The 23,382-nt window shown below is 50.6% G+C and overlaps 4 protein-coding genes across 4 annotated transcripts; 1 reads left to right on the forward strand and 3 right to left on the reverse strand.

Moving 5' to 3' along the window:
- Positions 1-404: 404 nt before the first annotated feature.
- Positions 405-2,408, reverse strand: UCRPA7_724 (hypothetical protein; the record flags this gene model as incomplete). Its single annotated transcript, XM_007913318.1, has 1 exon — positions 405-2,408. The coding sequence occupies one exon, from the start codon at positions 2,406-2,408 to the stop codon at positions 405-407; it is 2,004 nt and encodes a 667-aa protein (XP_007911509.1).
- Positions 2,409-5,271: 2,863 nt separating this feature from the next.
- Positions 5,272-7,539, reverse strand: UCRPA7_725 (putative atp-dependent rna helicase mak5 protein; the record flags this gene model as incomplete). Its single annotated transcript, XM_007913319.1, has 3 exons — positions 5,272-6,138; positions 6,189-7,247; positions 7,300-7,539. 3 exons carry the CDS (start codon positions 7,537-7,539, stop codon positions 5,272-5,274), a joined length of 2,166 nt encoding a protein of 721 aa, XP_007911510.1.
- A 7,125-nt stretch (positions 7,540-14,664) lies between these two features.
- Positions 14,665-15,888, reverse strand: UCRPA7_726 (putative ice nucleation protein; the record flags this gene model as incomplete). Its single annotated transcript, XM_007913320.1, has 2 exons — positions 14,665-15,728; positions 15,792-15,888. 2 exons carry the CDS (start codon positions 15,886-15,888, stop codon positions 14,665-14,667), a joined length of 1,161 nt encoding a protein of 386 aa, XP_007911511.1.
- A 5,648-nt stretch (positions 15,889-21,536) lies between these two features.
- Positions 21,537-22,959, forward strand: UCRPA7_727 (putative mfs transporter protein; the record flags this gene model as incomplete). The annotated part of the gene is made up of 4 exons (XM_007913321.1): positions 21,537-21,571; positions 21,710-21,782; positions 21,841-21,964; positions 22,019-22,959. The coding sequence occupies 4 exons, from the start codon at positions 21,537-21,539 to the stop codon at positions 22,957-22,959; spliced, it is 1,173 nt and encodes a 390-aa protein (XP_007911512.1).
- Between the last annotated feature and the right edge of the window lie 423 nt (positions 22,960-23,382).

The following is a 23,382-nucleotide window of genomic DNA, read 5'->3' on the forward strand; positions in this document are numbered from 1 at the left end:
ACAACGCACCGGCGGCAGAGAAAAGGGGCACTTGTGAGCGTTGTCGGAAGATCGGCGCGCGGTGAGGCTGATGTCTAGTAAAGCGACGCGATTTGAGACTGGAGAAATACTGATACAAGACTCGTCGTCGAATTTGAGTACTCTGACATGAGGTAAGTATATTTAGATCGGGAAGGTGCGAGATCCTTGATAGATCCTGCTGCCAGACTTTTTTTTGGCCTTTTTCTTTTTTCTCTTTTTTGGGGGACGTGGGCACGTCAATTTCTGGGACACTTGCCAAGGCTGAACCCCCACCTCATCACTCCACCCAGACTTCAACCCGTGAAGTTGTATCCAGCACTTTCGTTGTACTGGACACTACTACTCCAGGATTTCGTCCGCATTGCTGCAGTTGCAGCACCGCATCACTTTTGTTCGGCCTTGCGGCCACCTCCAGCGGCCAACTTGGCTGAAGGACCCTTGCAAGGCTTGATATGCCGAGCGGCGAGACTCGCTGCGGAGGCTTGAGTCTCCTCGGACGGCTCCGCTTCCTTGGTAGAATCGGGCACGTCTTCTGATGGAAGTTTCTTGTTCAACTTCCCCTTGAGCTCTTGTGCCCAATAATAGGTGGTGACGTTGTCAGCGAAGGGGTTCTCCTCGTTGACGAGGTGAACCACCTCCTCCAACAAGTCCTCGACTGGCCAGTCCGAGATCTGCTTCTTTGGCCGTCTTGTCTCCACAAGCCGCTCGAACTTTGCCTCGGCGTCTTTCAAAGCGTTATAGTGCTTCACCTCCCGTTCGGCACCGGCTTTTCGTTCGGCCGTAAGTTGTCGCTGGATGCTCTCCAGCTTGTGCTCCGCCACCTTGTCGAGTTCGGCCTGACGGCCCTTGGCCTGGGTTGCCTCGAGGTCCTTCCACTGCAGCTGGGCAGCATGTTCCTGCTGCTGCGCCGCGAGGGATTGCTCGAGGGCCCCGATCCGTTGGGTCGCCTCTGCCTCAAGCGCTCGAATGTGCGCTTCAGCACTCTGGGTTACCTCCAGCCGGGCCTGTTGCTCGTTGGCGAGGCTGTCCTTCAAGGCTGAGAGCTCTTGCCCGAGTCTCTCGACCTTTTGCGCCGCCTCTGCCTCCTTTGACTGGCTCAAGCCTACTGCGGCTTGGGCTGCCTCCAGAGTTCCCTTCTGCTCTTGGGCGCGGGCGTGCTTCTCGTTCGAGAGGTCTTTCTCAAGAGCCTCAATCTTCTGGTTCGCGGCGATCAACTGCTCTCCTAGGCGCATGTTGTCGCCTTCGAGCTCGGCAAACTTCGCCTCTTGTTTGAGGGAAGTGAGCTTTCGCTCGAGACTCTGCTCGTTACTGGCCTTGCGAGCATCTTGGCTCGACTTTGCGGACTCCATCTTTGAGGCCGCAAGCTCCTCCTTCACAGCCACGAGTTTCTTGTCTCGTGCCGCCAGTGCCCTATGAAGACGGTGGATTTCGGCATCTCGGTCTCGGAGGACCTTGTCTCGTCGCGCGATGTCGTCGCGATGCTGGTGACGTTCGTTGTCAAGAGCATTGTCGGCCGCTATGTACCGACGGACCATGTCCTTGCAGTCGAGAGCTCGTTCCTTGCAAACACCCGACAAGTTCCTCGGGGTTTGGGTGCCCTTGTCGACGCCGGCAACGTCCGAGAACTTTCTTCCGCCGGTCCACCACGCGTAGGCAGCGTCAAACATCTGGCTTCCCCAGCATGTGACAATGGTCAAGATGACCAAAGCAATGCTGGTTAGGCCGGCGACGATGACACTGATGATATTGACTGCGGCTGGAATGGGCAAGGCAATCTGCCGGAACGTCTCGTTGACGACAATGGGAGTCGAGACAACGATCGACACGGCACAGGCGAGGAAACTCTGACCAAATGCCGTGAGGCGTCTTGCGAAGCGGACAACGAGTCGGGAGCCACGTATGGCGGTTATGTGGAGGGCGGGCAAGAGGGCCATGCCCACGACGCCAAGGAGCGCAAGGAGGACGGGAGTTCGGGGCAGTGGCACCCGGTCTACGAAACCCGGGAGCCTAAGGCCCCGTTCCACGCCGTTGCAGAAGCCCTGGTACATCGCGAAGTGGGCATTCCCAACCGGATAAAGAATGTCGTTGCCACGGTAGATTCTCTCGTAACAGCTATGGGTCCTGTAACGAGATTCCACGAGGGGGCCAGACGACAGCACGCCGCACAATTGTGCGTACAGCGCGAAGAGGGTGTCAACCATGATGACGGCATGGGACAGGAAGGGGGACAGACGAGGGGGCGCGTCGACCAAGGCGGTAACCGCGATATCGCGGGCCTGGACGAGCGCGCCGATCACCTCGAGGTGCTTAGAGGAGATGAGGAAGGGGGGTAAAAAGATGGCGATAAACGCCGCAAGGAGGAACAAGAACATTGTCTTGGAAGGCATTTTCTCTCGTCTAGAAGATGACGATGATGATGATGATGGTGATGGTGGTGGTGATGGTGACGGTGACGGTGGTGATGATGGAGATGGAGGAGTTGTTGATGTGTGATGGGTGCGGGTTTGTCTGAGGAAGTCGGACGTCGCTGGAAGAAAGTTGGGAAGGAAAAGGAAGATGGGAGAGGACAGGTGACTAGGCAGGTCAACAACAATCGCAAAATCGCGAGTCACCCAAGCGACCAAAGTTGGGATGAAAATTTGGAAGGAACAAGAATCTTGAAGGTGAACGGATCAAATTCTGCTCACTATTTTGGCGAGCTCTTCTTTTCAAGTGAGAGTTGTTCTAAATACTCTCATCTCAACTTCACCTCTATTTCAACCTGACATCTTCCTTGAGGAGATCTGAGGAATAAAGTGAGTACCCCTTTCTTTTCCAACCTACCAACAAGGCTCATGTACAAGCATTACATGAGCTGAACATAACAGGGCCACGGCCCGTTTTCCTCGTGGACTCTTTCGAATGTACGAAACCGTCGCAGTTCCGTGTTTCAAGATTGAGTTGCATATATATATATATATATATGTGTGTGTGTGTGTGTGTATGTCTAAGATCTCCAAGTGATTGCCTTTAGAGACGAGGGTCTTGCAAATGTAACTGTTTACCAATCATCAAATAGAACAAACTGTAGGAGAGCCAAGGAGAGCCAATTCTAGAACTTTCAAGTAGGTTATTGAGACATCATCCCCCTTGAGTTTATAGACACACATTGAATCAGTCTTCAAGCCTGAGGCTCCATGCGCTATGTTGAGTTTTTGTCTTTGGCTAGATGGCCGATGAATGAACCAAAGTTATAATCTAATTAAGAGAATAACGGCCAATGATACAATACTGCAAGATGGAATTGCCGCTTTTCAAGAAATGTAATGTCTCAAGACAGTGTATCTCCGGCCACACTCACCTATCTAAAGCTTCAAGAAACACCCTGAAAACGTTCGAAGGACAGACCGAGCTGTAGATAGTAATTTGGATGTCAATTCAAAAGCTATGATGAAAACTTTCGTTCGAATCAGTCAATGGATGGCAGTCGGTCTATGTCAAGTAGAACAAAGCTGTGTCTTCAAAGGCAATTTGGAGACGCTGCCCAATCATGGTTAGCATTCAAGCTGGTGTTTGACCTCAGCCAATCGATGGGCAGCACTCGAGTGACTGTCTTCGATGAAGAAAACAATACAGATGGTGATTCAAGCTTATTGTTGTCAGGGAACAATAAGCTTTATAGATGCATCAGCCCATCCATGGAGGCGTGGGGGTTGGAGGTCATGTTGCTGAAATAAGCTCGCAGTCAACCAGCTGAAGTAGCCAGTATAAACCTAGCAACACGCACCTGCTCCTATAGAAGAAGTATATAAATCAATGAAAGTGTTTGGCCTGAGCTTCCATTTATGACCTACTATGTAGAAGTTTCTTTGACTCAGATATGCAAAGAAGACTGCAAACTGCATTCCACAAACCACTTACGGTTATTTTGCCTTCAAATTTCACATTGTCTATCATTGGCAAAGCCAAACCAGCGTTTGAAAGCCAGATCTCTAGGGCTGGCCTGGGCTCGTGTTTGTATCGAAAGGCATATCGAACACCTACTTCCAAGGTGAAACATTTAGAATTCCCTAAAGGTGTCCCAAGTAAAAAGACACTGGACAGTTGATGTAGTTGGACTTATCTAGTATAAGAATTCCTCGGTCATTTCCTCCTACCAATATCAACTCTTCAGTTGTCAACTCGTCGCACAAAACAGTATCAACAATGGTGACTACCAACGGCTTGGGCAAGCTCCATATCCCCATCATATCTCGAGCAGGGAAAAAGAACAAGCAAATGCTGATTCTCAAGGAGGAAGCAGAGAAAGCTGTTGAAGAACTACGCATCCAACAGAGACAAGACTCAATATATGAAGCTAAGGGCTTCCTACGGGACTTCGTCAACGAGCGGTGGAGCAAATACTGGAGCCAGACAAGAATCAAATGTTCTCTGACGATGCCAGAGCTGGTTGCTCTTGGATACCTACCACAGCATGAGGGGACCAAGGAATGTCGAAGATTGATCAGTGTGCCGGTCAAATTCGATGAGATAGGGAGCGAATTGTGGAAGAGGCTTGCGGGCATGGTTCAAGACTCAATGCTCCTCAACGAAGACAATGGTGTTCAGGAAGCATTTGAGCGACAGACCGCGAATGCATATGTGCAAGCTACATCTTCCCGAAGAGACGCCAATGATTATCAAGTCCTACCCGATCAACATGAAGCGCGAACCCTTTACCAGAGCTGGAGCTCTTGTGAGACGCAACAGAGGGGTTGCATGTTCTGCGGTGAGGGTAGTGTGAAACACGAGAGCTTGCCCCCGTCTATTCGAGAGGAACCATACACTGCGTCCAATGACGATGGCTGGCTCAATCCCCAAAACGATCCTTCTGTTTGTGAAGATGTCTTACTCGATCGACAGTCGTCAGCCTCTAAAAGCTTCTTCGAGAAGCTCAACATAGTTCGCGAGCTCGGAACTCGAACCGTAAGCATCGTCAGTGCAAATCTGGCATATGGCTATGGGTACCAAAATGTCTTGCTAGACCGTACGCGGGTGATTTGCCTGGATGCATAGTAGGGTTGCAAAGAGTCGAATATGTGCACAATACTAAAGGGCAGGAGTCTGGATTGTGCTGTGTCTGTACGGTCTATCACGCGGGGGCCAGAGTGAGCGCGACCAGTTCAATGACAAATGGAGAATTTGAAGACAAATCAGTAGCCTAGTGCTTGAACGGTGTATCTACGGGTATCTATCCATGAAAGTGTAACATCGTACGAACCAATGATGGCATCAATCATCAAGATCAAGACTTCGAACTGTCCCCAGGAAGTCGCCCTTTGCGCCTCTCAGCAGCTCATCCATGTCCACTGTGCCGTCGGCGATGTATCTCTCGCTCACTCCAGCATTGACCCTCTTCGCAAGGAGCTGTTTCAACTGTGCCCTCAAGGCTCCAACTTCAGTCTTGGTCATCTCTCTAGATTCTTTCTCTTTGGACTTCCTGCCACTACCGCGACCTCCCCAGTTTGAGGCTTTCTCCATCTCATCACTGTCATATTCCACACCAAGCTCTTCAGCAGCGTTTCGCATCCAGTTGTCCTCCTTCCCACCCTTCTCCTTCGCAAGAGCAGAGTCTGCAATTTTCTTGGCAAGGGTCACTCGTTCCTTCAGGCGAGACACTACACGGCGGTCGATATCAATTGTTCGGACGAAGAAATCTGTTTTCTTGCTGGCCCTATTCTTTGATGATGCATGGACCTTCGCGATAAGTCGTCGCGTGGGAGTCACCTCTTCGGGTGCGCATAGAAGAATGCTTAAGCCTGATCTCTCGGCGCGAGCAGTTCGACCCGACCGATGGACGTAGGCATCGGCTGCTCGAGGTACATGATAGTGTATGACTACATCGATTCCTGGAATATCAAGACCACGGGCGGCAACATCGGTCGCGACTAGAATGGCTGATGTGTCTGGTTTCGAACTTGTGAAACGCTCCACTGACCTAAGCCGCGCCTTCTGAGGCATCTGAGAGTGCAAGGCGTGCACGGGGAGATTGAGATTCTGTAGCATAGGAGTAAGACGCCGAACGGCACTGATAGAGTTTGTGAAAACCAATATTCGTTGATTGGCTTGAAGGAGGACGAGCGAATACAGATATAGATCCTGAATGTGGTCAGCTGTGTTGTTCATTATAACTCATGGGTTTTGTCTACCTTCTCCATGGCACCACATTCAACAAGTCCTTCCTTGAGACCAGTGGCCATCTGAGATACCGGATTGACGTCGATGAATTTCGGCTTCTCCTCTCTAAAATTCAGCTTCTTCAGTAGGTATTCCATAGACTGCGCCTCGGTCATGAGATCGTATTTGCCCTTGCCAGCGAGTTTCTGCTGTAAACCTCTGTTGAATGTTGCCGAGAAAACGAGGGTCTGACGTGGAGAAAGCTCATCATCTTCTTCATCCTCGTTCCCTTCAATTCGATCGAGAGCGTTGAAAATGTCTTCTGCCTCCTTGAAGTGCCCCTCAGTGAGCAGTCGGTCAGCTTCATCAACTACGAGATACTGCACTTTCCTGAAAGATCCAAGAAGAGCTGTACTTGCACTGAGTACCTCCCACAATCGACCGGGGGTACCAATGACGATGTCCGCTTTCTCCAATTGTCGCTGTTGCTTTTGGACGGATAGTCCTCCAGTCACGGAGCATACAAAAGGAGATATCTCTAACCCGGCGCACACTTCTTTGATATGATTTGTAATCTGATGAGCAAGCTCTCGGGTTGGAGATAGTATCAGTGCGATAGGAGACTTGGTCTCCTTCTGCTTTCCGATTTCTCGTTCGTTCAGCCATGACTCCACTATAGGTATAGAGAAAGCCAAAGTCTTTCCAGAACCAGTGGATGCCTTTCCAATAACATCGTGACCAGCAAGGATTTTAGGAATAGCAGCTGATTGAATCGCAGTCGGCTTTGAGAACCCCAGTTTTGATAAGGATGATATTACAGCAGGGGATATTTCAAGCGAAACCCAAGCCGACATATCAGTATCCTCTGCTGGCCCATCTGATTCCTGCAACGTTGAAAAGACATTGCTCTCTAGTTCAGGGTCCTCGGTGGGCTTGGAGTTTTTAGGCTTCTTGCTCTCTTTCTTGATCTTCTCTTTCTGCCCATTATCACTATTCCGCGAAGTCTTCGGTACCGCTTCCTCTTGCGGTACTTGTGGAGGGTCGTCGAAGCCTTCGAATTCGCTCGCATCGGAAGACGGCGCAGCTGTCACCTTCGAGAATGTCAGTATGATAGCTACTGCACAACAGCAAGGGAAAGCTTACGAATTGGACCGTATTGCCATTGCGCACTACTTCTACGCCTTCCACTTCCTCTAATCCAAAGAATCCCTCTGCATCATCGAACATCTCAGGTACGCTGACCTCTTTCCATGCCAGAGAATCCGCCGTCACTATTCGTTTCGGTTTCGATGAGAGAGTCTTGGAATTGGCGAGTTTTGTCCGTTTGGATGCGGACGGCTTTCCAGGGCTCTGGGTCTTTCGCTTCTTGGCAGTGCGATCCATCTTGGCTGAGCTGTGGCAGTACGGCGGAGAGACGGAGAAGTGAAAAGATGTCGTTGTTGGATGTAGCTCAAGCTAGAATGGCTCTCACGAATTTTTTTGGTTGCGACCCTTCAGCGTGGGGGGCCGCACAGACCATAGCTTAAATCAGCCCTACAGAAGACCTGCCCCTCTGCTGAAATTTTCCAATAGCGGAATTACAGCCCGTGCATACTCAACTGAGAAGCTCTATTTCGCTGTGACAGCCGTCGAAATGGGGAAATCTTCAAAAGATAAGCGAGACGCCTACTACAGACTTGCAAAAGAGCAAGGTTGGAGGGCGAGAAGTGCTTTCAAGCTACTGCAACTTGACGAGGGTATGATTTCTCTCTGTCGCGCGTCTTTAATGCTGTGTCTAACCCGGGATAGAATTCGATCTCTTCAAGGATGTTACCCGGGTAGTTGATCTATGCGCTGCGCCAGGCAGTTGGTCACAGGTTCTATCCCGTGTTTTAATTAAGGGCGAGAAGTTTGGCCGAGCAGCATGGCAAGATAAGGAAGCCAAGTTTCGTCAACAGATGCTTCGTGTCTTCGGCCCGGATGCTGCTCCTGATAGGGAAGAGACATCAATTTCCCCAAAAACAGGTGCTCAGGATGATCAACTAAGGCCTCGTGAGGGTGTGAAGATTGTGTCCATTGATTTGCAGCCTATCAGTCCGTTGCCCGGTATCGTCACTCTTCGTGCGGACATCACACATCCTGCGACTGTCCCTCTTCTTCTTAAAGCTCTAGATCCGGATTATGAGCCAAGTTCAAGGAGCCAGCAGGCTTCTCACCCAGTTGACCTGGTTCTCAGTGATGGGGCCCCTGATGTCACGGGGCTACACGATCTCGACATCTATGTCCAGTCTCAGCTTCTTTTCGCAGCCTTAAACCTTGCTCTATGCGTATTGAAGCCGGGCGGAAAGTTTGTTGCCAAGATCTTCAGGGGCAGAAACGTGGATGTCTTGTACGCACAATTGAAGATATTCTTCGAGCGAGTTGTGGTCGCGAAACCACGTTCTTCAAGAGCCAGCAGTGTGGAGGCTTTCATTGTATGCTTAAACTTTCAGCCACCGCCAGGCTTCATCGCCAACCTGGACGAACCGTTGGGAGTCGGCTACAGGTTACCTCGAATGGTTCAGGAGCGCCAACAACGACTGCCGATCACAGCTGAAGTGACGATGCAAAATCCACAGACCAGTGCTTGGGACTACAGTCCGGAGGCACAGCTCTTGCCTAAAGACGACGGCATTGTTGAGGTAGAGTTCGAAGACAGGACAGAGGACCAGGAGAAAGACATCAGATGGATCGCTCCTTTCCTAGCTTGCGGCGATCTCTCTGCTTTCGACTCTGATGCATCCTACAAGCTTCCCGAAGGCCATGTTTCACTTGAGCCGGTACAACCACCAACAGCTCCCCCTTACAAACGCGCTCTGGAGATGCGAAAGGCAGCAGGTGGTGCATATGGTAAAACTACTGTAAAAGGTTGATATACGATTGTCTCGCTACAATACTGTCTCAGGAAGCTTGGCAGGATAACTCAATTCAGATCGGACATATGCTTGTTTCCGTTCCCCTTCTTCCAAAGCAGCTTGAGATGGGTTTCTGGATTCGTTGCGAAAAAGTCCGCGGCCTTGAGAGACTTTGTATAGAGCTTCTCACCTTCATCGCTGCTACTGAAGATCCAGAAGCCACGCAGCTTCGGCCACGGCTCCACCACCTCATTCAGGCAGTCCATCATCCAGCTGCCGAGGCCCTTCTGCTGGTATTCCTTCAACACATATACGTCGGTAAGATATCCGAAGGTGACGTGATCTGTGATGACCCTCGCTGAGCCGATCATGACACGGGGCGCTTCCTCTGAATTGTTGTCAGCTAGAATTCCGAGCGTTGAGGTTCAAGAGTACTTGCCTACTGGCTGAGATGATGATTCAGGCTTGACTACGTATAGCCCAACCATCAGGCAAGTCTCGACCACCTTCTTCAATTGCTCTTCGGATAGAGCAGTCGCCCACCAGAGCATGTCAGAACTTAACGCTGCATTGAGGGCGTTGAGGTCTAGAAGGGCTGGGTTGGTTGAGCAGAGATATGTCTCACTGCCCTGGCGGACCCAATTCTTGTAATCAGTTGAAGAAGCCATGATACGAGACGCTATCCAAGTTGTCTAATAATTTGTGGCCTGAATTACACAGATATTCTGACAATTTAATAATGATCAGAAGTTCCAGGGTTTGAAGGTGATTGTTGATATGGTGACTCATAAGAAGAATGATCCAGGATGTTGGTGCCGCATCAACTGCGCCGTCGCGCGCATCGATGTTGATCAACCACTCGGCTAGTGGATTCCCCACTGAGACAGTAGTGACTCGCTAGAATTCAGATTTACAAGAAGAATATCTACTTTCCAAATAGGCCCCTGGGAGCAACGCCATCCCGTTATGTCTCGTATCTTATCATGTCGCACCAAAAATGACTGCACCTTTGAGAATATCCATCAAAAGGAAAGAACCTGGAGATACAAAGTTGCCAAAAAAGTGAGGCTCCACACGTTGAAGTCTGCAGCACCGACATGTGGCCTCCCGGTCGCTTCCTGATGTGATACACTCGCCGAAGACAAGACTATTTCCCTTGTGCCATCGAAGACGCTTCATACGAGTCAGGTAAACTCCCTCCAGAGGGTATCGTAAGATGTCTCTCTGAAGTTTGAACTCAGTGGCAGTGACAGCGGAAGCTGCGAGAGTTTCAATAGATGCAGCGAGATAGTCACATCCGAGAGGAAGATAGCTCCATGAATGACAGACCTGGGCTCTCTCCATCGAGGCTGGCTTGATAATGTCTTTTAATCCACGTGCGAAGAGAGTGATAGCGTCGATGTCTTGTGCAAGCTTTAGCCAGCCTCCGCTTGAGTCTTTGATAGTGGTTTTCATGAGATGCGGTAGCCCCTGCTCGACAATAGTAATGTAGTCGAAGCCGAATATAGTGTTCGGAGTGTGAACCTCATGGTCCGAAGAGTTGTAACGACTCACGGTAGTCTCACGCAGATGCTCCAGTCTTGACCATACGTCAGAGACTACATTTTCGAAAATGTCACTGTCAATATCGGACAGCCTTGTTTTCGCCTGTCGCTTCAATGTCTCAGAAGCCGAATTAGTGAATTTAATGCCGGACACGCAGTCATCTCTCTGAAGTAAGCGGTGCTGAGCCATATGTAGCAGAACGTTAGTGGCCGCCACCAGCCATGCCCTTCGATCCCCAGCATCGTAAAGAAGCACTGGTATCCTTGAAGCCATGTTAATGATTTGCTCATAATGTCCTGTCAGAGGGTAGTAAAGTTTCTCTGGCGATTTAGAGCCCAACTTCAGCTTCACATGGGCAGCGATGAACTGCGAGCTGCCGAAATTTAAGTCGGAGACAATAAGACTCCGACCTGACTTCTCGCACTCCGAATAATTGATCAAATAGGTACAGTCTGATTTCCCGAGGTTGATCTCAGCAAATTTACACCAGCCAAGTATTGCACGGGTGGACCTTAAGTCTTCTAAGGATACTTGATCCAGCAGAGCTCTTGAGGGGCATTTACTGACGCCGTCACGATATGAAAGGTGCGCCCCTTCATTTGCTACAAGGTGCCACTGAACCAAGCCGCCCTTTATAGAAGTATGCAAAAGCATAGCAGTAAAGCCCTTGATAACGAGACCTCCGCCAAACTCGACAACGTGATTTGCCTCGCAAAGTTGAGCCATGAATTCGAGCGGCATCTCCAGTCCGATTTCGTCGTTTCTAGACGGTATGGGAAAGTGACTAGCGAGAACTGGTTCGTTGAAAAGCTGAAGCCAACATGTTGGGTCCGGCTCGTCGATTTGCTGGTATTTAACTGTGAAATGTAAATTTACCATTCCTTCGCTAGACCTGGTATATGTGGGAATCATCAAGCCGGTAGCAGGTTTACCCCAAAAAGGAGACAAACTGAGGGCAACCACTGCCCATGAGATCTGCTGTACCAGACTCACTGCCCTTTCGATATTTACAAGGGCGGACAGCGTCAACGAAGTCATTTCCAGTGCCCCTTCTATTTCATGTATTCCATGAGGCTGATCAGATACTGTACTGGAGTCAGTATCGCTCAAACTCTTGCATCATATGGTGCTAGCTCAAATTCCTTCTCAATTATCTCAACTTCTGAGGGTGATTCGATCTCTCTCAACAGGGGGGTTACTTACATGGTTCTTGGGTGCGCTGTCCGTTGCCTAGCATTTGCAATAGATTGAGCACAGTCTGGCTACTATCGGGCCAGAAATATTCAAAGAAATTCGAGCAGGTACTTCCATACGCCTCAGTTGCAGTGCCAGTCAATGCAAGGATATCGCCGACTTGACGAAATTCACCTAGGATGCGATGGCGTTGCCAGTTGCGTACCTGTATCACCAAGTTGACCTGTGATGACACAGCATCGGCACTCTTGGTGCTTCTGAGAGCCCTCGTGACAAGCCTGTCGTAAGCTTGCAGTGCATTTCGGGGTTTACGAAACATTGCCTCATCAATAAATTCCTTCAGAAACTTGGAGATGACAATAAAGGGATGCTCATCCTTGGTAACAAATGTTGTTAATTCCAAATGTGTCGTCTCGAATTTCTCGAGCATTTCCAGGGGTGTTGGAAGGCCAAGCCTTGAAGAGTAGTCGTCTACTACCTGAAGCCGTTATTAGCTACTGCAGATCGACCATATGTGATGACCTTGTATACTTTGTTGTGCAAGCCTAGCAACGATAGCCCCCGGCCCTCCTGGATTGAGCATATGTTGATTTTGAATCTCTCTACCACAGACTTGAATTCCTCATTCATATCGTCGAGATATTTGCTGTCAACGTGTGGTGGTATGAAAGAGGACTGGTTTTTGCGTCGTGCGGTCAGGTTAGCAAATTTGAGAGCTATGTCTTCCCATGTAGCACTCGAACTGGCTCGATGTGGCGTTCCTAAGAATATGATATGACTTGTCTGAGACCGACATGCCAGTGATTGGCAGAGAGCCTTAGGAAAAGCATGTCAACAACAGGCCGTTTTTGTGCCATTCACTACGTACCTCCTTGACAATGAGACCCCCCAGACTGTAGGCTATGAAGATGAGCGCAACCTATTGCAGTCAGTCTAACACGTCATCTTACGATTCCCAAGTATCTTACATTGTTATCAATCTCCCTTTCAATAGACATTGCAAGGTCCAGACCATGTTTCTTCACGCTATTCTGATGGTCTGATGTGAAGAGCCCATTGACATTGTCTAGCTCGTACCCATACGTAAATATCCGCCTCTTGGATCTGACTAGGGAGATACTCAGTAGGCCAAAAAGTTCGCACAGGCTTTTCATTCAAAGTTCCGGGAATATCATATAATGACACGGATTTTGGATTGACGACTTCAGGAGCGGAATCCCCCAGACCTCCACCCTCAACACTCGGACTGTTCTCCCATGTATATCTTGGGTGACCCTCTAATCCGTGTACAAAGATTATACTGCAAGATGTTAGTTTGACGGTCAAAAACATGTTTTCTCACGGACTTAATAGGATAGAAAACCGGGCTGTAGCTCTTATGAAGTCGCGTGAAGCCTACTCGATTGACATCAATCATTGCGGCTTGGCGCCTGGCAAAATAGTCTATAAATTCTAGCCCTGGAGGGTCCTTGCTTAGGCTTTCTGATGCCATTATTGCAGTCTTTGACCTCGACAGTATTCCAGATAGACAGTTTGTTTTAATCAGCGCCTTGGTGCTGTTGGATTGAGCACACTCTCATTGGGCTTGATGCGGCTTGTCTATTGGGCATCTTTGGAAACACCTCTCACGTGCTCGTTTATTTCTTTTTCTTGCCTGCTATCTCCTCGCGCTCTATCTTGTGTTCTATATCGTAGGACAAAACACAAGACCTATGGTTGAACTCTTATTACAGTCAACTCACTCGGCTAAGTGAAGTTCCAGCTTGACAAACGCGAGTGTTGTCTCTCCGTACTTTATACAGTGGGGACAGTAAGATTCAAGTAGTGTTAGGTTATGTCAGATCTACAGCAGCCGCCTGCTGTCTTACCTCAACTCAACTATTTACGGGGCCGGATGCCTAGGGCTTTTTTGAAGCACTCTTCTCCTCTTCCCGACTCGTTGCACGAGCAGTTTCCTCCGTACTCTACTGACCATGTCGACTGAATGACATGATTGAACATGCCTAAATAGCCTCAAGAGTGTGGCCTGAGTGGATAACCGTTGTTCGCCTGATGCGAACCGGCCCCTCATCGCGCGGGGCTCTTGCGAATGTGGAAATTAGATGTTCAGGCGTTGGCCTGTAACTCTCGGCGCCCACATCCGAGATGAGGAGAGCCAGGGTCTCCGCGGACGCCAGTGTACACTCTCACTTGGCAGTTTTCAAGATGGCAGCAGAGCGCAGAAGAGCCGCTTCTGAAGTGTTGTAGATGCATCACGTTGCTATATTCAAACCCCAAGATACACCGAGTAAATTGAAAAGATATGAGCAGCCATCCATGGTGAGCATTGACCTATCACGGGAAAGTTTCGTTTCACAAGCACTTGAAACTCGGTGGACATCAAAATCTTCAACATCAACTCTTGATTCTCATTCCTACAGATGGCCAAAAACTGGTGCGCCATCGTTGGCAAATAGATAATATATGACATCGAACCTTTATATAATGCGACAGCTAAAAGCCGCGCTCTCTTTTATCAATCAATCCTCCCCAAAAATAAGCAAATGCTTCCAAGGTATCATGCAAAAAACCCGGGGTGCCCTCATAGTGGCTAGCCCATCGCGGTTGTCTAGTGTCCCAATTCACAAACCCCATCTCTTCTTTTGAATCACAGACCCGAGGCGCCCGTTGATTCCTGCTTTGCAACCGAGTATTATAAAAAACTTTCTTCTGTACAGATCATCACCAACCGCCTTCAGCACCCAGGCATCGTCGATTGGCCAGTCTTTGTTGTGTTCAAGGAGTGACATGAATCGTGGTGTATTAATCGGTTGCGGCGGGGATTAAGTAGCCCCGGATTCGTTTGGCCGTGTGACCAGCTCTAAGACTTGACGTTCATTCGTGAGAGAGGACAGATCTACAGAGCGAAGAAGGCGAACAGAGCGGCGCCGAGGAGGGCGACATTCACGCCTGACTTCACACCTGCGTTGGCCGGGGCAGCGGTTGTGCTGGGGGTGCTGCTAGTCTCAGCGGCGGTGGTGCTGGATCCGGAGGTGGAGGCGGCGGTCTCAGTTGCTGAGGCAGTAGAGTCGGTAGCATCGGCGCTGGCGGTGCCGGAGGAGCTCACAGCGCTGCTGGTGACAGTGCTGAAGGTAGAAGAGTGCTTGGTGCTGCTGGCCTTGGCGGAGGCGGAGGTGGAAGTAGGCTTGACGGCGGAGCTGGAAGAGGAGCTCTTGCCACCAGAGACATCGCCGCCGGTGGTGCTGATCTTGATGGACTCGTAGGTACCAGATCGGTCACCGTAAGAATACTCCTTGGCACCCTCGACACCGTTGCTGTAGTCGGTGATGACAACGCTCTTGTAGTAGCCGAGGAAGGGAGCATCAGCGAAGTTGGTGTAGCCACCAGCCCACTCGACGGTACCCTTGGGAGCGTCCTTCTTGCCAGCAACCCAGGTTCCAAGCTTGATCTGCATGGGGGTCTGGGGGTAGGTAGCACCTCCCTTAGCATCGGCGTATGTCAAAGTCCGGACAACGGTACCGTCGATGATCCAGTTCAGACGCTCGGCGGTCCAGTCAATGGTGTAGGTGTGGAAAGTGTCCTGGGGGCTTCCGACGGGAGAGATACCACCACGATCGTAGGTGGTCGTGTCACCCTTGCTGAAGTAGTTGGTTTGGACGTTGTACTCGTCACCACCGAGCCACTCCCAGTCGATCTCGTCCAAATCATCGGATTGAAGCACAAAGCTGGTGACTACACCCTGGCCGACAGACGCGCGAACAGTCACGTCAACCTTTCCGAAGAAGATGTACTTGGTGCTGCTGATGGTGGGGGCCTCGTTCTCATTGCTGATGCTGAAGACAGCGCCGAGGGAGGGATCGTAGGAGAGCTTGGTTCCATCTGCTACTGTGAAAAAGTCGTTCTCACCCTTTGTGAAGTCTATGCTGACGGTACCGCCAACAGCAGGGTCGGCAGGGCAGTCTATTCGGATTGTTAGCACTTTGCGCGTTCTGATGAGTCTAGATAATTAAGCTTAATTCTTACCCTTCTTTGTGGGGTCACAGGCAGTGAATGTCTGAGCAGAAGCAAGTGTGGATGCAAGCAGAGCCACGGTAGTGGCGGAGAGGACCTTGGAGAACATTTTGGAGGTTGTGTGAAGAGTGGTTGATTGAGGAATTCGAGAGTCGGATGTGTCTTTGTTGAGAATTTGGTGGAGCTGAAAAAGTTGAAGAGCTAAACAGAAGAGCGAGTGTTTTGTTTAGCAAAGGTAAACAGTCGTTAACGAGAGACTGAAGGTGTTTGTATTAGAATAGACTATAAATGAAGAGACGTAGGAGAGTAGCTGAGGCGAACAAGAGGCTGTTCTTGATGAGCGAATGTAGAAGCAAGATAATGGAGCAGAATTAACAAGAGAGGCGTCCTGGGGGGTGAAAGGGAGGTTTTATGATCTCAAAGCCAGAGAGCGCCCATCTCGTGCCAACCACCAGAGGCACCAACGGCACCCTGCCTGCATCTTGCCTTAGTCGCTCTTTAGTCTCTTAGCCTCTGACCCCTGGAGGCTTGGAGGCTTGGGGAGGGTGCTGAATGACCGCGAACGGGGAAAGGAGGGTGGAGCCAGGACGTAGCTGCCATTTGGTACGGAGCCTAGCGCCCTCGTTATTTTGTTGTATTGTTGTATGCTCGCCCGTTCGAGGAATGCTCCAGATTTGTGGCGCTGCTTGGGCGACCGGGGCTAATCCCGCCAGGGTAATGTAACGTGCGCGGATAGTCCCCTTTTCCTGCTAGCCCGCTCCCTCTAATTCTTATTTTGGTGCATTGCACGCCGCCTGCACTGAATGAATACGAGCAGGCAGGAACGAGCGTGGAGAGAGAGAAAAAAATAGTAGGTCGCACCTGCCTGCGCTGCACCAGTTGGGTTTGACACGCGCCGCTTGTTTGCAGTTTCCCGCTCCCCATGGCATGACAATTTCCTTCTCCGTCGCCTAATTGCAGACGTCCTCGGCAGCCATCATTGCGAAAAGACTCACTTCTGCATAGAGTCGTATAGTGATCTAGAGTGGCTCGAGTGGCAGTGCCACCGCAAGTGTGTGGTGTTTTCGATCATGGCGACGCCATCAATGATCGCCCCTATGACGCTGAATAACCAGCCTCCCATTCCATCGCAGCAACCACACCAGGCACACAGTAACGCCGCCGACACACACCTTTCGACGGAAACAGAAGAAGACGTTCGAAGCCGTTGAACATAGATGATGAAATCATCTCAAATCCAGCCTCCAGAGATGCCCGTCCATTACACAATGCACTGGGTACTCTAGAACGAACTGGAGCAGCTGATCTCTGTTGATCTCATCGTATACGGTGGCACCGCATCAGTCAGTGATCTGGCGTGGTGTACCTGCGCACGCCCATCTTGCAGCGCAGCGAAGTGCAGTGACGCTGTGTTTGACAGGCGCCTACCGCAGTGAGTCTAGGGCAGGTGGTTTAGCCAGGTACCGCGCTCGCGAATCCAGTTTCCAGCAGGCCGTTTCCTGGTCGAACGAGTTTATCCCCTCGGGCCCCCCTGTTAGAGATTCTCGTTGCCGAGCGAATCATCGAGGCGCCATTCTTCACTAAGCTTAAAGTGAATAGGGGTCCCTCGGCGCTCATCTGCCAACCCTTGGCGGAATCGCTGCCAATGCACGCTTCACGGTTCAAGAGCGCGCACAAATATCTGGCAGGCCAGGGAGAGATCAATGCAATCATGACCCGTCCGATGATTCCCCCCTGCGTTCATCCATTATGCCGCCTGCTCCCTTTCGTCCAATCGGTCAAATTAACCAGCGGCTTAACTAATAAATTGTTTCTGTGAACAGCAGTCAGCAGCTGTTTGTTCCTGCACTCCGGCAGCCTGGGGCAGCCTATGGCGAGCCCGACACTCATTACTGGGCATTGTGGTTGAAACAGGAGGAGGCTGCTCGAGTCCAGGTGCAGCCAGTGCAGTGCAAAATATGTGACCCTTTACCCACTTCTGCCCAGACTGTGATGGAGCCTCTACCGTTGTCCAAGACATTCTCAGTGCCTGGCCATCGGACCGTCGACAGCTATTCTCAAACACGATGCAGGCCTCCTGGAGCGAATCCTGAGCGTCGGCGCTGGGCCGGCCCTGCAGACTCGGCGCTCGTGATGCACCCGGAAGGATGGCGCGGAGAGGTGGGAGGGCAAACAACTAAGCAACGTTCCATATGATATCATCTTTTTTTTCTTCATTCACTTTGTTTCTGTCTATGTGTGCGAGGTGTGGTGTCGGCCTCTCCATAGCGTTAAAGAGAGGCCTCTCCATAATGGAAAGAGTCTCAGTTGCAGGCACTTCCAAGCCAGTAGGAATTCGTATTTGCAAGGTCGGATTGAGGCTGTGCAGTGTTATGTCTTGCACAACTGACTCAGCCTACCTTGGCTACGGCACTCCCTAATGGTCCATTACAATGCATCCACGAGGACCCTGATTTACACTACACTTACTGAGTGCAAATTGAGCACCAGGCAACGCTTGCATTAACCTTAACGCCGATAACGTTATTCCTCCTCAGCACCAGCAGTACGAGACTCCAGCGGGCCGCCTGCCAGCCCCAACTTAATGTTAATAGTTTCTGGAAATCAAACTCCACAATGGAATCACCAACACACTACCAGCGAGCCAGTCAGGAGTCGCCACTCTAAAATTAGGTAACAAAGCGGCCCTGGGCCTGCTGGTTCCTTGCATGGCGCGCCAAAATGCTGAATTTTTGACGGCCATTGCCGTAAGCCGACATACAATCGACGAATATCGTCATTTCCAGGCTTCATTTTACCGTCTTGGTGTTGTTGGCTGCAAGTTTACATGACTTCTTTATTCTATGTGGCCATCTCTTTGTGATTTCCTATAGACCACAATACTGCGCAGAGTTGGTTGAGTCTTTCAACCATGACGGTTGCTAAATTGTCCGCTCGCTTGTTATTTCCTTGAAACGTCGCTCAATTTCTGTCTATTTTGCGTCACAGCTCAATCCCCCCTCAGTACCCGTCATGTGGGTGCCATCTCTGTTTGAGTGTTCAAATCGCGAGAGATTGTCATCGAGGAGGATTCACTCTCTGGCGGGCAATGCAAGCGCACCCTTTATCAAATCGATTTCAGGTTTGCTGCTCCTAGCGGTGCAGACAAGCGAAGAGCTTCCGTGTGACTAGATCTGGTCTCAGCCAATGACAACCTACATGGCTTTGTCGAAAGATCTGTATACCAGCAGTGAGTCGCCTGGGCACCGGTGGCCTTTAGCCGCATGGACAACGGCATGCAAGTCTGCGGCGGTTTACAGTGCCGGAGTATTGCAGCCTAAGCGCTTCTAATCGTGTCTATGTGATGTCTCCGCATCCTGCTGGCGTGCGAACTCCGCGGCTCATCTGAGAGAGACGAAAGACCAGCTGCGTACTGTATGAGCTCATCAAACAGATGTCAAACATAAGAGAACGAAGCATATGGGACGGCTACTTCTGGCGTAACTTATATTCCTCCTCCTGAGCTTATCACAGATTAAATCGAACCAAAGGACAAGTGCAAGGAGCAATTGCTGCAACGATATGGAATGGTACCAATGTGTCCGCAAGCTGCTCAAGCAGCATCATCTCCTCACTTTCTATGAGCAAGAGACCTTGTCCGCTGGGTGACAGTACTCTCCGCAACTAGGCTTCTCCGGATCTCAGGATGTGGGAGTACAGGCACAACTCTGGTCATCCGGGGCAAGGGAAGCTATAGCTTACAACTACGCCCCTGAAACTACATCTTGATCACAAACTAGGGTCCACATGACAACGCCTGTGTATCGTCTACCCTCAAAGCCAAGCTCCAAACTGGAAATAAGAAAACGCAGTAAGACGGCCGACACCTGGGAATAGCGCTTATTCCGCAACTCATACATCGTCGTTAAAACGCCTTCCCTTATTCCCACCACACGGGAATAAGCTAGGCACGCAATCGCACTCACAAAGAACACTCTAGACTCACGGTATGAGTCTTCGGACGTTTGCCGCGGTCGAATGGATGGAGCAAGCCAGGGACAATCCGGGGGCTGGGAACACACTGGCAGGTCGTTTTCCATGCGCCAAGCGCCACCGACACACGATTTACCGGGAACGGGAACAGGCAGGACCCTTTTGAAACTTGGAGACGCTCATCTGTCGTCAGCGCCCATTGTCTTACCCGTTTCTCCGGGGTGACGATCACTAGATGGCTGGAAGCTCTAGAATCCTGGTAGCGTGCATTCCAGACCGGACGGAGACCGTTGTCCCCAGCGGGTTCTCACGCTCATCGCAATGCTTACCGCATACCGGACGCTAAGCCGCAAACGGAAGACTGTTTACGTTATTGTGAGTCTGGGCATCATTACCTGTTGCATCAAGGTGATGCAAATCGGTGGCTAGCATTTTAAAAGTGCTCATTCGAGTTCTTGTAATAAACAGCTCACGAAAGCCTCTAGCCTTGGTGTTTTGGCATTCTGCGGCCTTGGCCGTCCGCTCCGGGCGGAGCTACGTCACTGTGCGGCGCGGGGCTGGGGGCTTGGTAAGTGCCGGGTCAGCTCCACTCCTCCGCGAAGCTTATCGGGCATTAGCGAGCTTTGGGGTTCCTCAAGGTGCACCCCGGCTTTCTCAACTAGTGATACAAAAGTTGTGTGTGGATATAACATGGGAATTGCAATCGGGGACATGGAGACGCTCAACTTCTACGAGAGAAGCAGAAGCATTGGTTCAAGCTCCGCCGGCAATCGTCCGCGGAGGACAGAAGCCTACAGAGCTTTGCAGCGCCCCTGACCACGTTGAAATGGCAAGGTAGGCTATCTAGATTCCTTATCTGGTAAGGCACTGCCTCTCCTTGGCATCAGCATATGAAGAGAAGTAAGCTTTTAGTTATTTTCGGTTCTGCTTGCTATAGTTGACTATCCGGGGTTCTCGGAGCTCCCCCTCGTGCTCGTCATGGATGTGGAAACCTTCTCACATCGCGGGGTAGCATCAGTCCCACACAAACACACATACCGAAACTCCCGCCTCGAATACCGGCACGGAGTTGGTGTGTACGTGTACGCATGCAGGCAGGCGGTCAAGCTAACTGTAGATGGTGGATTTCTGTGCACATCGATTCGCGGACGAGAGCTCTGGGACTAGTGTATGTTACATCGTCATTTTGTATAAAGATTTTTGGTATCCCGCCCTCAAGAAGTGAAGTTCCTACGATGCGGATACTTGCATTTTACCGCTTGATTCTGAGCCCCTGTTCGATCATTTCCTTTCTTTCTCAACTCACGGGCGCCGGATTGTCGGCATCATGAACGATATGAAGCCTACCGAGGAGAAATTTGAAGGGGTTAACACCGGGACATCTCCGGAGCCCCCGCAGGGTTATCGTATAGTAGAAATCGACCAAGCGACTGAGAAGCGTGTAATTCGGAAGCTGGATCGAGTTGTCGTGACATTTGTGTTCCTTCTTTGTTAGTCACCCGTCCATGAGTCTACTGCAGTGCACAGATGATACTGATCTTACATAGACCTTGCCGCTTTCCTTGACCGTTCCAATATCGGGAATGCAGAGACAGCTGGCATGAGTGAAGATTTGGGGTTTGATGATTCTCATTATCAGGTCGGTTAAATCCCCATGAAACAAAAAGAAGAGGGGTAAATTGATATCATTTGTAGTGGCTTCTGACCATCTTCTACATCCCATATAGTAAGTTCACAGCAGCGAATAAACTGGCAAAATCTAATAATATCATCAGTCGTCTTCGAATGGTGTGCGCTGATGTGGAAACTGATCCCGCCTCGTGAGTGAGCTCTCAATTGCAATGGTATTTGGATGGCTGACATGAATTAAGATATATGGGCGGGGGTAACTGTCCTCACATGGTATTGCACTTGTAGAGCTCCATGTTCAGGGCATCCTTTGCTAACAAGTGTATTAGGGGTATTGCATCAACTCTTCAAGCCACCGCGTTCAATTGGGAGGGATTGATGGCTGCTCGCTTCTTTCTTGCTGTGAGTGCCGTACATAGGCACCGTTCCTAACAAAATGGAAAGCTAAATATGGATGCAGATGGCTGAAGCAGGGTTCGCTCCGGGCGTCCCGTATTTATTAAGCTTTTTCTACAGGAGACACGAGCTCGGTCTCCGATGCGGCATCTTCCTCTCTGCAGCCCCTTTAGCCACCACATTCGCTGGTATGTCCACCTCTCGGCCTCCATCCGATCAAAACAAGCTAATTCGTGACATAGGGGCCCTCGCCTTCGGCATCACGTCCGGCCATGCATCGATAGCGAACTGGCGATTGCTCTTCATCGTCGAGGGCATACCCACTGTCATCTTGGCAATTGCAGTCTTCCTCTTCCTGCCCGACTCCCCTGATACTGCCAAGTTCCTCACAGACGAGGAGATCGAGGTTGCGAAAGCCCGGGCCATACTACAAACGGGAACAGAAGGCAAGAACAGAGTGGGGAAAATCCATTTTGGAGAAGTCCTCGAGGCGTTCAAAAGCCCCCAGACTCTCATCCAGCCCCTGATGTACTTCAGCTGCAATGTGTCCTTTGCCTCGCTTCCGGTTTTCCTCCCGGCAATCCTGACCTCTATGGGCTTCACCAGTATCCATGCGCAAGGTCTCACTGCACCTCCTTACTTCCTGGCCTTCCTCGTCTGCATCCTCACGACTTGGATCGCCGACAGAACCCGACAGCGGGGGCTGATGGTGTTTGGGCTCTCGATCATGGGCGGCGTAGGTTACATCCTCCTTGCCACCGTCAAGAGCGTCGGAGTGCGCTACCTCGGCGTTTTCCTCGCGGCCGCCGGTGTCTTCCCTGCCATCGCCAATATCCTGCCCTGGGTGCTCAACAACCAGGGCAGCGATACCAAGCGCGGCGTCGGGATCGCCATGCTCAACCTCATTGGGCAATGCGGTCCCATTCTCGGCACGCGCATCTTCCCAGTTGCCCAAAAGCCATACTATGTCAAGGGAATGGCTATCTGCGCAGGGTTCATGTTCTTCAATGCGCTGCTGGCCATCTCGCTCAGGACATACTTCTCTTGGAGGAACAACCAATTCGAGGCCGCCGAGGTAGCAGCGCAAAGGGAAGCAGCTGAAAGGGGCGGGGACTTAAAGCGAGACCCGGAACCCCACGGAGCAGAGATGGAAGGGACATCTGGGTATAGGTTCGTCCTTTGATTTGGCGCGCATGATTCGGGACAATTGCGAGGGTCCTTCGAATGGCGTGTGCGTGGCGTGACGAGAATTAACGACAGTTATGGTTGTGATGAGTTTACATGAGTGTCATATTCGATTTTGGAATGGTCCCAGCACTTCGTTGGGCTGGCTCCCACGAGTATCAAGATAGTCGCCATTGAACTGAATTTTGATCCGGATTTTGCTTGGACTCCGTGCCTTCTTCAAGTATCTTCCTTCTCTTGTAGATTTGACGTTGTGCTCAGCTCAGGATCTAAAAAATCCATGGGTTCAGCATCACTTGACGATATGATCATCTCAAAAGCCTCGCGAGGCCATTCGAGCAAATGGTCATACTCCGGCCCAAGACGGCTTGCCATCATATCAAACACATACTTTCCGGCCTCGCCAATGATCCATGTATCC

The sequence above is a fragment of the Phaeoacremonium minimum genome (assembly GCF_000392275.1).
Source record: "Phaeoacremonium minimum UCRPA7 unplaced genomic scaffold PA7_03_scaffold_40, whole genome shotgun sequence".
In the NCBI taxonomy this organism is placed as follows: domain Eukaryota; kingdom Fungi; phylum Ascomycota; class Sordariomycetes; order Togniniales; family Togniniaceae; genus Phaeoacremonium; species Phaeoacremonium minimum.